Consider the following 12,464-nt stretch of genomic DNA (forward strand, 5'->3'; position numbering starts at 1 on the left):
TAAAAAAAGAGAGGGGAAAGATTTGGAATGAGAGATTAGCATGCAACAGCAACACAAGAAGATTTCAGTACAAGACAAATACTTTTAGGTGTTGGCTTAAAAAAAAAATCCCTGGCTTATAAACAAACAGAGATGCAAATATTTCAAAGTATTGTATTAGCTACAGGCTATTTCCTTTTTTGCTGCATTTTACTTCACTTTTAGTTTGGGACATAATATTATACCTACAGTTTGTCCAAAAAGGAAAAAAGAGGGGGAAATCCCAAATAAACAAACAAAGCCCCACAAAACCAAAGCAAACAAGCCCATCCAGAAAATCCCAAACAAACACCAACAAAACCAAACACAAAAAGCAGAATGCAAACAGCAACAGGAGGGGTTAGAGAAAAGTTTTAACATTTTCATTGACACAGACACACAGACTGATACTCATGTTTACAGAATTGCAGGATCCATAGTAAAATCTCCCTTACATTTTAAATTTTTAGCCTGAACATGTTCTAAAAGTAGCTTAAAAAGCAGTAATTTACTTACTGTGTTATAAAGTTCTTCCAGCCTGGGAATTGTAAGAAATTTGTGCATGCTCACACCATTTTCGATCAAAAGTTTCACAAATGCAACTCTATCCATCACAAGGGCATCCAACATAGCCTGCTCCAGGGAGCCAACCTACAACAGATAAGCAACAAGGTAGAGCCTGGAGAGAAAGGACATCACAAAAGTGTGTGTAGATTATGTATCAACCTCATCCACTACAGGGCTGTAGAAACTATCTATGTCTATAAAGATGTTACCCTTGGTTCAGAATATTGTCCCATAGGTATCACCTAGTTAGTACATGGCACTGTGTAGACATTTGGTTTAACATAGTTGTTTTCATAGCCTGATACTGGATAAAACACAAAGACATAAAACATTTAAAGTACCATTTGCTTCAAAGTCAAACAGTTGGAACCATCATTGCAATCAATGAGCCTTACAGTACATACTGTACATACATTCGGTAAGTTTGTATTTTATTTTTACAGTAACATGGGAAAAAGGCAAGAGCCACCATGTAACTTTAGAAATAATTTTCAAATGACAAGAAACACTTTTTGTCCCCCCCTCAAAAGACACTGCAATGCTGCCAATAGTGCATTTCAGTAGATGCTTTAGAAATTTCTATGACCATTAAACTGCAGGGAAGAAAGACAATCTGACCAACATGAATTCAGCTTTCAACTTATTGTAATATCTTCTCTGCTAGTTATTCAGAACACTTAGCACATTTCTAAAATTTTTGGACCATTTTCAGATACATAATAGCAAAACAGCTGTGAGAATATGCAGTATGCACAATTTGCTGTCCTCAAAATAAATGTGTCAGTACTCTATAGCCTCTCTTTACTAAAGACAAAAGATTCATTCTTTACAGTAAATTGTGCCTCTCTCTTTAAAAATTATCATTCTGCTTAACCCAGACCATTACATACCAGCCACTGTTGTCCATAAACAAAAACGTGATTTTTGGCTATGTCAACTCTGTCCCACGCAAGGGTAAGAACAAGCTGGTCAAAGGCAGATGCATTTGTGCCTTAAGAAGCAAAACACAATGAAGAAAACTAAAAATTAATTCAAATACAAGATAATAAACATTCTTGCTTTCTAAAAAGGCCAAATCAAGAAATCCACTACAAAGCTATGTAGTACATTTCATCATTTATGTCACATTAAGGTATTATACAGTGAGAAAGCAAAATAAATACTTAATTGCTTAAAAATTAAAGATTCTTACTGGTTATAGCATTTCATGAATACTTATATAAACATTAAACAATAACAGCTGGAGGTTTCAAATGCCCTTAAAATGAAGTCTCACCTTTTAACAATGCTGTAAGTATTGCAACATCAATGTCCTGATGTTCATCTGACCCAATATGAAAAACTGTAATCTGTTCAAAAGGGTAAAATGGGGGAAAATATATTTTAAAGTTGTTTCCAGGCAAAGGTGATTAGCACCAGTCTTTTTAAACTACTTCAATTCCCGACATAAAAGACACCTTGTCTTCAATGCAATTTAAGCCTGTCTGTGCTCAATTTAAGCTTTTAGCATGCACTCTTGGCTTTGTTTTCCTATCTGGGTGCCACACAAGACAATCCATTACAAGGAAAGGCAGAGCAGAAATCCTTCACACTCTTCAATCAATTTGAAGCTACTTTCCCACTACAATCACAATTCACCGTTGTCTACAACACAGTGTCCTGTTCACCTCTCCAATTCATTCAGATTATTAGATTAACCTGAGAGCAAACATGTTTAGCTGAATATGGTAATTTTAAACCTCAGAACAGAGCAACATGATGTCCAAGCAAGACACCAGTCCCTGAACTCAGGCCACATATAAAACTCTATAAAGTGGTTTTGCACCTTTGTTACCAGCCATAACTAAAAGAATAAAAAAAATTTAAACATCATACATCCACAAATTCATGTACCTTACACAGAAGATTTTATGACAAGATCTACTTACAAGTTCTTTTTTTTTCATGCATTCCAGCAGTGTCTGAAACAAATGAACTGCTTCACTTTGACCAAAGTTAAATGTCTTTTTGATTGTTGAAATGATTTCAGGCTCAGCACCCTCAGGAACATTCCTGAGATTGAAACAAACAAACAGGAAAACAATTGTTTTACATGAACAGTAAGAACAACAAAGCATCTAATTAGTTTCAACATGTCCACTCAAATTCCTGCTATCTAGAAGCTTATTACTGTTCCTGTGGCAAAACCTTGGGTAACCTTTAGAAAGAAGTACAGGTTGCTTAATCTATGATTCTCTACTACTGCCTCATCAAAGTAATGCAACTCTCCTTTCATACCCATTTGAGTTCTGAGATACTTTCAACTAAAAGATTTTGACACAGAATATGAAGTTCTCACTGCTCTGAGTAAGCCTTGTTTCTGACCTCACCATGGACAAAGCTGTTTGGTTTACAGCCACAGCAGATCCCTAACTCTTGAGGCTCCAAGGCAGCCCCTGCAACAAGATCCCAGCGTGTTTAAGGATCTATGCAACGCTGACAACTAACTAGAAATTACTAAGTATTGTGAAGCTCAAGCACATCCCTTTTATCATTCGAAATTACACTTAAAACAGCCAAGTGTTTTCTGCACTAAACCGAAAAAGCTCTTCCACAAATTCATCAAGAAATGGTCTCAAAACCCATCTCTGTATGACAGTTTGGCTAGAAGTGCTAGGACTTACCCTCCCTCCTCTGTTTGCTTGTGAACATAGGCCAGTATGTCTGCAGCTCTCCCAGTTCCTTCACACACCACCACTGGCACCGGAGGACTTTCCTGAAGGAAGTCTAGAACTGTGAGGATGACGTTGGGGCCACCTTCAAATACAAGTGCCACCACAGGCACACCTTGGCCAATTCCTGTCAAGGTGCAAATAAATAATCAAAACTAATGTTTTAAGTGCATTGGGAATGTCAAGATCAATTTCATATATTTAACAAATCAAGTTTATCCCTTCTACTGAATGAAAATTAAAATCCTGCCTGCCAGACGTTTTAACTGCTGCTAATGCATGGGTTCAAGCACTGTTTATACTTTGGGCTAGGAAAAAAGCACTGCAAAGCTGGGAAATACAACAGAATACAGTCTACAAAAAAGGGGATTCTTCACAGAAATGTTTGTGAACTAATGTTGAAAACTGAAGAATTTTTCTTTAGGAAACTCCTAACTTCCACCAACTAGTTTTCAAAGATGACAACACATACACAATTTGAACATAGTCCAACTGATGGGAAACATGACTAAAAGCATTCCTAGAAGAGAAAAAAATACATGTATTGCTCCATGATTGGGAAAACACTAAAAGAAGTCATGGCTTCTTTGCACAAGCACAGCTGATTGTTTTACCAACTAATTTGCCCTTTTGTGAAACTGCAAGTAATCGATGTCAAAACTATTAATCAATCAGATCTGTAAGGTCTGACAACGTACTAAGAACTGAAGTGAGTTACTTTAGTTTTGTTGAAGTAAACTGACAACTTCATTCAAAAGACACTCTCTGGTCCCAGAGAAATCATAAATCTACCAGCAATATCTAGGGTCCAAAGCAGCTGCTGAAAGTTGCAAATTCAGACTTGAAACATAAGCAAAAGACTGAATTTTTCTATTTTATCACTCAGATGTTTGGTTCAAGTACCTGATTTGACTGAAGCAGGGTTAAACTCAGCCCTCAGGCACCAGAATTACTCACTTGCATGGATCCGTTGCAAATTAATAGTTTTTTCCAGTTCTCTTCGCAATTTAACTTCTGCTCCATACTTTCCAACTGTTCCATCATCCACCAGAATGAAATGGGAATGGAGATTATTTAGGACGTTTAGTTTACTTAAAGGGTTTAACAAGGTCTGATATGGAGCAACCACCTAAATATAAGCACACAACAATGACTTTTACTTGTGAAGATTCACACATGTTTCTGTGAAATGTAACTTTTTGTCAACTTTGTGGTTCAACAAGAAGCACTGACACATAGCATGCCTTGGGTCAAGATAGACCAACAGCCATAGCTCTGAACTTTGTGCAGGCAAGCAGATAACTCTATCACTAAAGGATGCTCTTCTAAAGGATAACAGAGAAAAGATCCTTTGAAAAGGTGTCCTTAAGGAAAACTTGTAACTACTCTTGCAAACAGGAGCACTGAAGGCTCCACATGGAGATTTTCCAACTTATCATCCTCTCTAAATGTGAATTCTCTCTAATACTTTACCATTTCTGTCATTTGATTCAATAATATCAGTAGGGGGAAAAAGGATTAAATACTTGAGAATAAGCTCCTCCTATAGCATAATTGCATTTTGCAACTTGTTTACACTTATGATGTTGCATAAGTCACAGATGTCAAAAGTATCATCATAGCAAAGCGAGAATGATGCAAAGCAAGAGAAACATGCTTGAGCAGATATGTCAAAAAATATATCAAGCAAATCGTTATTTCAATGAGGTAATTCATCCTTACATCTCTTCCTACAAGGTCATTTCTGTTCTCAATCACTCCCCACGGAGCAATCCCAATAGTGCAAATCTTTCGAGATGATCTGGAAGCATGTTCTCTTAGAGCATCACCAACATGTTTTGCAACACCTGTTTGTGCAGAAAAAGATTTCAATGTATTCAATGTCAAGTCTTATTACAAAATACAACTGCTTTATTTACATAACTAGGCCTTTAAGGATCTGGCAACTTATCTGACACATCACCAAAGACAAAGCACCAAACTACATTTACTAGAAGGAAACTAATTTGACAAAATAAATATTAGCCTAGTAAGACCTAAAGAGTTTCAAGTACATTATTGTACTTGGTTTTAATCACAATAAGTTTTTCCTCTTGTGGTTTCAAAACATACATTCATAACAACCAAACAAAAATAACAAAAAACCCCCAACCGAAAGCAAAGCCCAAAAGCTAACTCCCCCCATATGTTATTTCTCTTCCCAACACAAGACAGCAGCCCACTTCCAACTATATATTGTAGCATTATTTTCCATTCACTTGACCAAACTCACTCAGATTTACTTTGCTTTGAGATGAAGCTATGCATCCATTAAATCTTTTGGCTCTTATAAACCATAATCCAGTTCACTGTGCATGTTCATTTGTAGGTCTTTACCTGTGTTCACTCCTCCAGTTATAATCCAGGCTCCTGTCGTTACTGCAGCTTTGATAAGCCCTTTGCCAAGCAATTGTTTGATGCGTGGGTGAAGTTCAAATTTCTGCATGCCCCCATGTACAGATATAACAAGCTTTGGCAACTCCATCTGCCATTCTTTAAGCATAAGTTGCAGAATAGTTTCAGGCTTAGTGTCATATGACAATCGTACATACTGCAGACACAAGAAGAGAGTTAAAAGGTTCCAGTGTGTAAAAAGAAGGACCAGGATGTATTTCAGGATATATTATCCTATTCCTAGTTATGGAAAATGTCATTCATTTCCTCAAAGCACAGCAGATGCAATAAATTAACAAGCTTCCTCTATGTCCTGTAGAATCAAGGACAAGAGAGTTAACAGTGTTGAAAGCAAGTTTTGGAGAAGGAACAGCTACAGAAAGATCATGGTATTCCATCCTACTGGCACAGTGACCTAGAAAAAAGAGTTTTTATGAAAGCACTGGATGATCTCTAAATTAGACAATTTATAAAAGTTCTGCCATCCATCGGGGAGAGGCTTTTGTGTCCCCTGCAAAGAGTTTTACAGAGAGTTGCTTGATTTCCCTTCCCTGTTCCTGGTGGGGAAAAAACCCTGAATTTTTTTAATAGAAAACTTCAAAACTGGAAGCTTTTTAACTCACTGTGTTTAACAGCATAAGATTAAGTAGATGGTTGATCATCTAAAACACTGTCACATCTTCAACATGAGCTATTCAATAGAGCAGGGGGCACCATACAGAAACGAAACCTTTCCTTAATTAAGTTCTAAATAAAAACCCACCACTATATTCCATTAAACTGGTTTGAGCAACCTCACTTGCACTCTGCAGAAGGAAGCACAGGAATGAGTGTGGGCAGCTTGCTATTTCTGTACTCCTCCGAAAGGGTTCACAGCAATTTGAAGCTATCCTGAGCATGCAAAGGAACCCATACTCTGCTATTACAGACATGAAAGAATTCTGCTAAGGGCCCTTCTCTCCACAGAGATGATCTGACCTAAAGCACTGGACACTCCTTGGGGGTTCTGCTAAGAGCAAAAAGAATACAGCTCCCTCACTCAAGCACTTGGGTTTGGTCACAGGGGCCAAACTGTACAGGAACCTCTTGCAGTCTGTAACTGCATAAGCATTATCTCTAACACAACTAGAAATCCTTTACAAAACGGTTGCAGAGAATATGTCAGAATTTCCAGTTTTCTAGACACTCCAGTACATGTGCACTTGTGAATTAAGCAATAAACAGAAATTTTGGAAACCAGTTCTGTCTTGTTTTCAGCTAACTCCCTCTCCCAAAAAAGTAGTTATTCTCATCAGCATGATAGTGATGTAATGATTTTGAACAAGTCTACTAAAGATGCATATTCCACATCTGTCCTTAATTTTAAATGGGTAGAGGGTAGTGAGGGTTAAGATAGCAGATGTTACTTAACAGGTCCTATAAAAATCTAACAATGGTGAGTAAGCTGTATTTTCATGAAGTCTGAAACAGTGACACTCAATTCTTCATGTAATGTATTGCTGAAGTGCTTATGCATTTTTACTACCATTTGCAATTTGAAGGCAAACCTGTACTTGAATACAACTAATTCTGATAGATCTGAGCAACTTCTGTTATGAAAACTAAATTTTACACGTGGAAATTAGAAAGTATTCAAATCACAGCAAAAAATACTAGAATAGAAGAGGGCACAGGGTCATCACAATATAGGTGATAATATTTTATCAGCCTTCAGTTTCAAAAATGAAATGAAACATCTCTGTCAACATGGTTAGAGAAAGAAAAAAAACCAACAAAAGGTCATACATGCCTTAGCCCTGTAAGAATGAGAGCCACCTTGAAAGTTGATGACACCATAAGCATCAGTAGAGGTCTGTTCTGTATGTTTTTCCACTGACCATTCTTCTATTTCCTGATTATAGTTCTCACCCAGCTTCACATCGGAGTATTTCATAGCAAGACTTGCAGTGAAACAAGCATGTTGTCTGACCAAGCGGCCACAGCAGCACCTGCACCAACCACACCAGTCACAACACTTCAGTAGGTATTACTATTACAAGACAAGAGAGAAGAACTTATTTTATCTATAACAGGAACAGATTAGATTTAGAAAGCAAGAATTCTAAGTATCAGAGAAACCTCTTTTCCAGATCAAGCCTTGTTGCCAAAAATAGCTACAGCGATAATTAATTATAAGACATACTATGCAAAATAATGAAGCTCACTGAGACAGCAAAGCTGGAGGCCAAAAGAAGCTGATTCTTTGAAGCCAAACAATTTATATAACGTTTATAAATCTTTGATCCGTATATTGCAGACAGTTCTTTAATCATTAGTTATATTTGGTTTATATCTAACCTTTCACCAACTTGTCATTCATGATATTGATCGAAACGTGTAAAAACTCTATTAGGTAAGCACTTATTTCATGGAAAAATATTCATAAACATTTTAACACAAACAACTCCCACCTGACAAGTTGCTGACAGATCTGACATCCTGGAAGGCATCTGTAAGAAACAGTTAAAGATATGAGTAAACTTTAGGCTCAATTTTAAGGGCAGAGGAAGGAGGGACACTGATGGGACACATGGCCACTCACATCCCTCCATGTGCTTACACAAAGATTACTGAGCAAGAGATCTCCAGTAAATGGAAAGCACACTGCCTAAATTTGCCCATTTCTAGCACAGCAACCTGTCTGTCTTTATTTCACATGACTGCAGTACACCTGGCAAGTAAAAAATGCATAAGCATGCAAAAGCTTCAGTTCTGAGACTTCAGACAGGCTTTCAGACTTTGAACCATCAATATCTGAAGCCCAGGAACATTTCAGACTGGATTATCTGCAGTACTCAAACTGACACGTTTTGCTAGACTGTGAGAAGTTACTCACAGACCAGCATTGTCTTGGGCTCATTGCAACCTGTTCTACAAATCCATCCTTCTAATACACACCTCAGTTGAACTGCCCATGTGAAAAGCTTTTTTGATTATTTCAGTGTTGCATGTACAGGAGAACACATATTTGGACAAGCCTTATATAGTAATGTCTTTACATAAAGCTCATTATATAATTTTCCCCCTCCATCATCAACAACATTTTCTGTGTTTTCCTGTTAACAGGTTTCTTAAAGCTCAAATTAGCATAGCAGATAGATTTGTGTCACTGCTTTCCATAATTTCCTCAATTTTCATAAGCAGCTGTTAACCAATTATGGTTAAAAGCTATCATGCAAAAACCTACAAATACAGAGTTTAGACAGTTGTCTTGAACTTCCCAGACTTTGCACATAAACCATTTTTACATTCCACTGCTATTAATCACTTCTGTTTTAATACTGCCCTACAGCTTTAGATCTTCTCTAATAGGTATTAAACACAACAACACATACTGAACAATCCTGTCTATGTTTGATTAATTCACACATAATTCACCACCAAACGTAGGCAATTCTTAGAAACTGAAGGACAAAATCTGGTGGGAACGTTGCAAATTCCATCCTATGCCACAAATAGGTGAAGCTAAAAGGGCAAGTGTTGAAGACCATTTTGTTCCTTGTTAAATGCTCTGGAAATTTTAACAGCTTCCTAATTACTTTGTTTGCATTTGCAAATTTTCCATGTCCTACAATCATGGCTATAAATTCTAAAAGTTTCTCATGTCACATGGCTTCAAGGAATGTGGTGAATTATTTACAATAACTTACAAATTCTACAGCATTTACTTAGCTCTTTTTCTGTTTAAAAGCAAAAGTTCTTAAATTAAAAGTAGTACTCTGCCCTAAGAGAACAAAAGGGAGTTATAAAGGGGTTTTATGGGAAAGACTGAAATAGAAGTTTTCTCAACATCAGAAAAAAGGTTTCTCAGCTGCTCACAAATATATAAAGCTTAAAAATAAAAAAAAGACAGTCTGAAATACATAATGGCAATAGTAAACATTTTGGGAACACAAAACTGCCTTAGAATACCAACTTTAAATTTACTTTCAATTAGACTTTATTTTATCTGTGCCACCAATGTCATGGCTGTGCACATCAAATTCAGTCACTGTAGGATCTCTTAAATTATACCTATAACACTTGGTGAAAGCAAACTAGATACCCTAGAGTTATCACTGACTTGCTTGATTTCACACCTCTAATTTAGTGTAAGGTAAAAACAGCATGTGGGATATGCAAAATATTCATCATTAGTCTCAGCCTCCCCTCTAAGAATATATTTCCCCTTTTTTCAGCCTAATTTTTCCTTTAAGAACATAAGGATCAAAAATTACTACATACGAAATCTGAACTGTTCTCATTGTATCTGTTTTCCCTAGAAGGAAATCTTTCTTCAGCCTTCATTTTGTAATTTTTTTACCCACCACAATTGTTTTTCTTTGTGATCCTATGAATTCTTCATCCCTTTTTCCTACACTGTCAGGTTTATTTTCACACTTCAGCCTACACTCACAGAGATGTCTTTAAATTCCAATTGAGGATATCTCTGTGAGAATTTCTGACTTTTTTCCTGAAGTTTGGTTGTTTTTTTTTACAAAACCCCCTCACTGTAGACAGACATAGACATCACTATGAGGTAAGAAGCAGCAAAGAGAATGGGAAGATTCATTAGAAATTTCTGCAATACCAAATAACTTTCAGAAAAAGAAATAAAAAATCCAGTCTAGACACAAAGAGTGACCATGTCCAAGTCATGAAAGTGCAAACTCAAGACAGGATTTTATACAAAGCAGTTAGTCCAACACTCTCTTTACAATACTGACTTTTTTAATTTTAAAGAGCAGCAATGAGTTCTTGCATCACTTTTCATTTACCTGTGGGGATCCTTTGAGCTTGGTATAATATACACACACTCCCTCTTCGTGAAAGTATTTTCTATCCAGGATTTCTGGGACTGAAAAATAAAGAGTGTAACAGTGTTATGAAACACAACTCATATACCTTTGCAAGGAAAAATGCTTTTTAAGGAAACAAGAGTGAGAATATGTGAGTTTTGCTGTCTCTCAAAAAATGACAAAACCTTTTATGACCCTACAGAAGCATCTCACACATCTCTCCAAAACCAGAGATAACCAGAATCATTATGTAACTCACACACAAATCCCTTAAAATCTAAAGTAACATTTTTCAGAGCCAAAATTCAAATAGCAAAAGTTTTTAGATGCAAATAAAGATGTACCCAAAAAACGCACAACCAATTTTAAGATCTACTGTTTCCCTCTCTTGCTAAGAAAAAAAAGTCAGCTAAAATTTTTAAAAATTAACTGCACTGCACTAACGTAACAGTAATTTTAGCTATTTCTCTCTTTAATAAAGTAAAATTTTCATCTTGAAATGAAAGTGGGTAAGGAAGCTTTCTAACACTGCAATCCATTCTAGTAGCAATAAACAGGTTATAACCTTCCTTCATCAAGAAAATTTCCTTTACATTTCAGTAGACAAAATCTCGGAACTGTGTTTTAAACTTAAACTTGAAGCATGCCCTGAAACATGAAATTAAGGATGTTCACTACTCCAAATGCTTACCTAGCTGGACATTATTCCAGTTGCTTTAAACAGCCACATTAACATTATCTACTGTGATAATCTCCAGATTACATGATAATCTCAAGGTTACATGCGAAACAACATCATAATGTGTTGTACATAGATGTTGTGTCTATGTCATGTTTCAGCACTAGGTTGGGAAAGGAAGTTGGACATGATTTTTTGTGATTAAAAACATTCAAAAAATCCAGGAATGCTACTTTGCATCTTAGGCAATATTGCTTAAAATCATTATTAAGATCACATTAAAATTACTTCACGAAGTTCTACATTTACATTTCACCTTTAGAAAAATCTGATAGATTTTGTACCTATTTTATTTTTTCTACAAAGGAAATAAAGACTGATAGATACTATTCACAGGTATCTAAACAGAAGTCTGTGGAAGCTATGAAGAAATTAAGATTATTTTTTCCAGATCTATTCAAAGAGAAGATTCAGTGAAGATGGATGTGTTTTTCACTCACTTCAACTTCAACACCAGTTTAAGATAATACAGAGAAATTACTAAAAGAATGCTTTAGTTTAAATACAGGCCCCGGAAAACTGCTCCCTAACTGCCCACCCTCTTTCAAAACATTTCCCAGTCTCAGCAGATCTTTCCCACATTATTCATCCTGATCACCTCCCAGTATTTTGTTTAGGTGAACTTTTGACTGCCAATAGGTCAAGACAACAACAAACTGCTGCTCCACATTCTGTCTTCACATTAAGAAAGTGTCTTCCAAGGAGGATGGAAAGGTGCAGGGTACAGGTACTTCCCAAGACAGAAGGCAGGAGAAAGGTAAATAGATGCAGGACTCACAGGGAAGAATCATGGCAGGGAAAAGGAGCTAAGAACAACAGAATGAGCACTGACACAATGTATTTGACATTTAAATTAGTGTTTTAAACACCTGGAATAAACAGCCAAGGTCATCATTTGCTACTGTCCTACCTCCTTTCCCTATACATAGGAAAGAATACTGTTGTGAAGGAGAAAGAAAGAAAACCTAGCAAGGGAAAAGCAGAATATTAGACATCACATGCAAGCATTATGAAGGATTCCATTACATTTATGGTGCTTTTCCCTCTTTTTTGTTGTTGGAGGGTTTTCTGGTGTGTTTTTTCTTCTTTGAAGCAGATCAAAGTGACTGACCCCTAAGAGGCTTCTGAGAGGTGTTTCTTTCTCTGCTGTCCTCAAAATCCTTCTCTAATCTTTCAGTA

General features: G+C 36.5%; 1 protein-coding gene across 1 annotated transcript; it reads right to left on the reverse strand.

The window, feature by feature from the left end:
* Positions 1-3,244: 3,244 nt before the first annotated feature.
* LOC103797678 (transient receptor potential cation channel subfamily M member 7-like) lies at positions 3,245-10,600 on the reverse strand. Its single transcript, XM_009069900.1, has 7 exons — positions 10,526-10,600; positions 8,180-8,218; positions 7,519-7,717; positions 5,673-5,886; positions 5,019-5,143; positions 4,254-4,425; positions 3,245-3,423 (listed from the first exon to the last, which is right to left on the reverse strand). Exons 3-7 carry the CDS (start codon positions 7,660-7,662, stop codon positions 3,245-3,247), a joined length of 834 nt encoding a protein of 277 aa, XP_009068148.1. The 5' UTR covers positions 7,663-7,717; positions 8,180-8,218; positions 10,526-10,600.
* Positions 10,601-12,464: the final 1,864 nt, after the last annotated feature.

This window comes from Acanthisitta chloris, unplaced genomic scaffold (assembly GCF_000695815.1).
Source record: "Acanthisitta chloris isolate BGI_N310 unplaced genomic scaffold, ASM69581v1 scaffold44582, whole genome shotgun sequence".
Classification (NCBI taxonomy): domain Eukaryota; kingdom Metazoa; phylum Chordata; class Aves; order Passeriformes; family Acanthisittidae; genus Acanthisitta; species Acanthisitta chloris.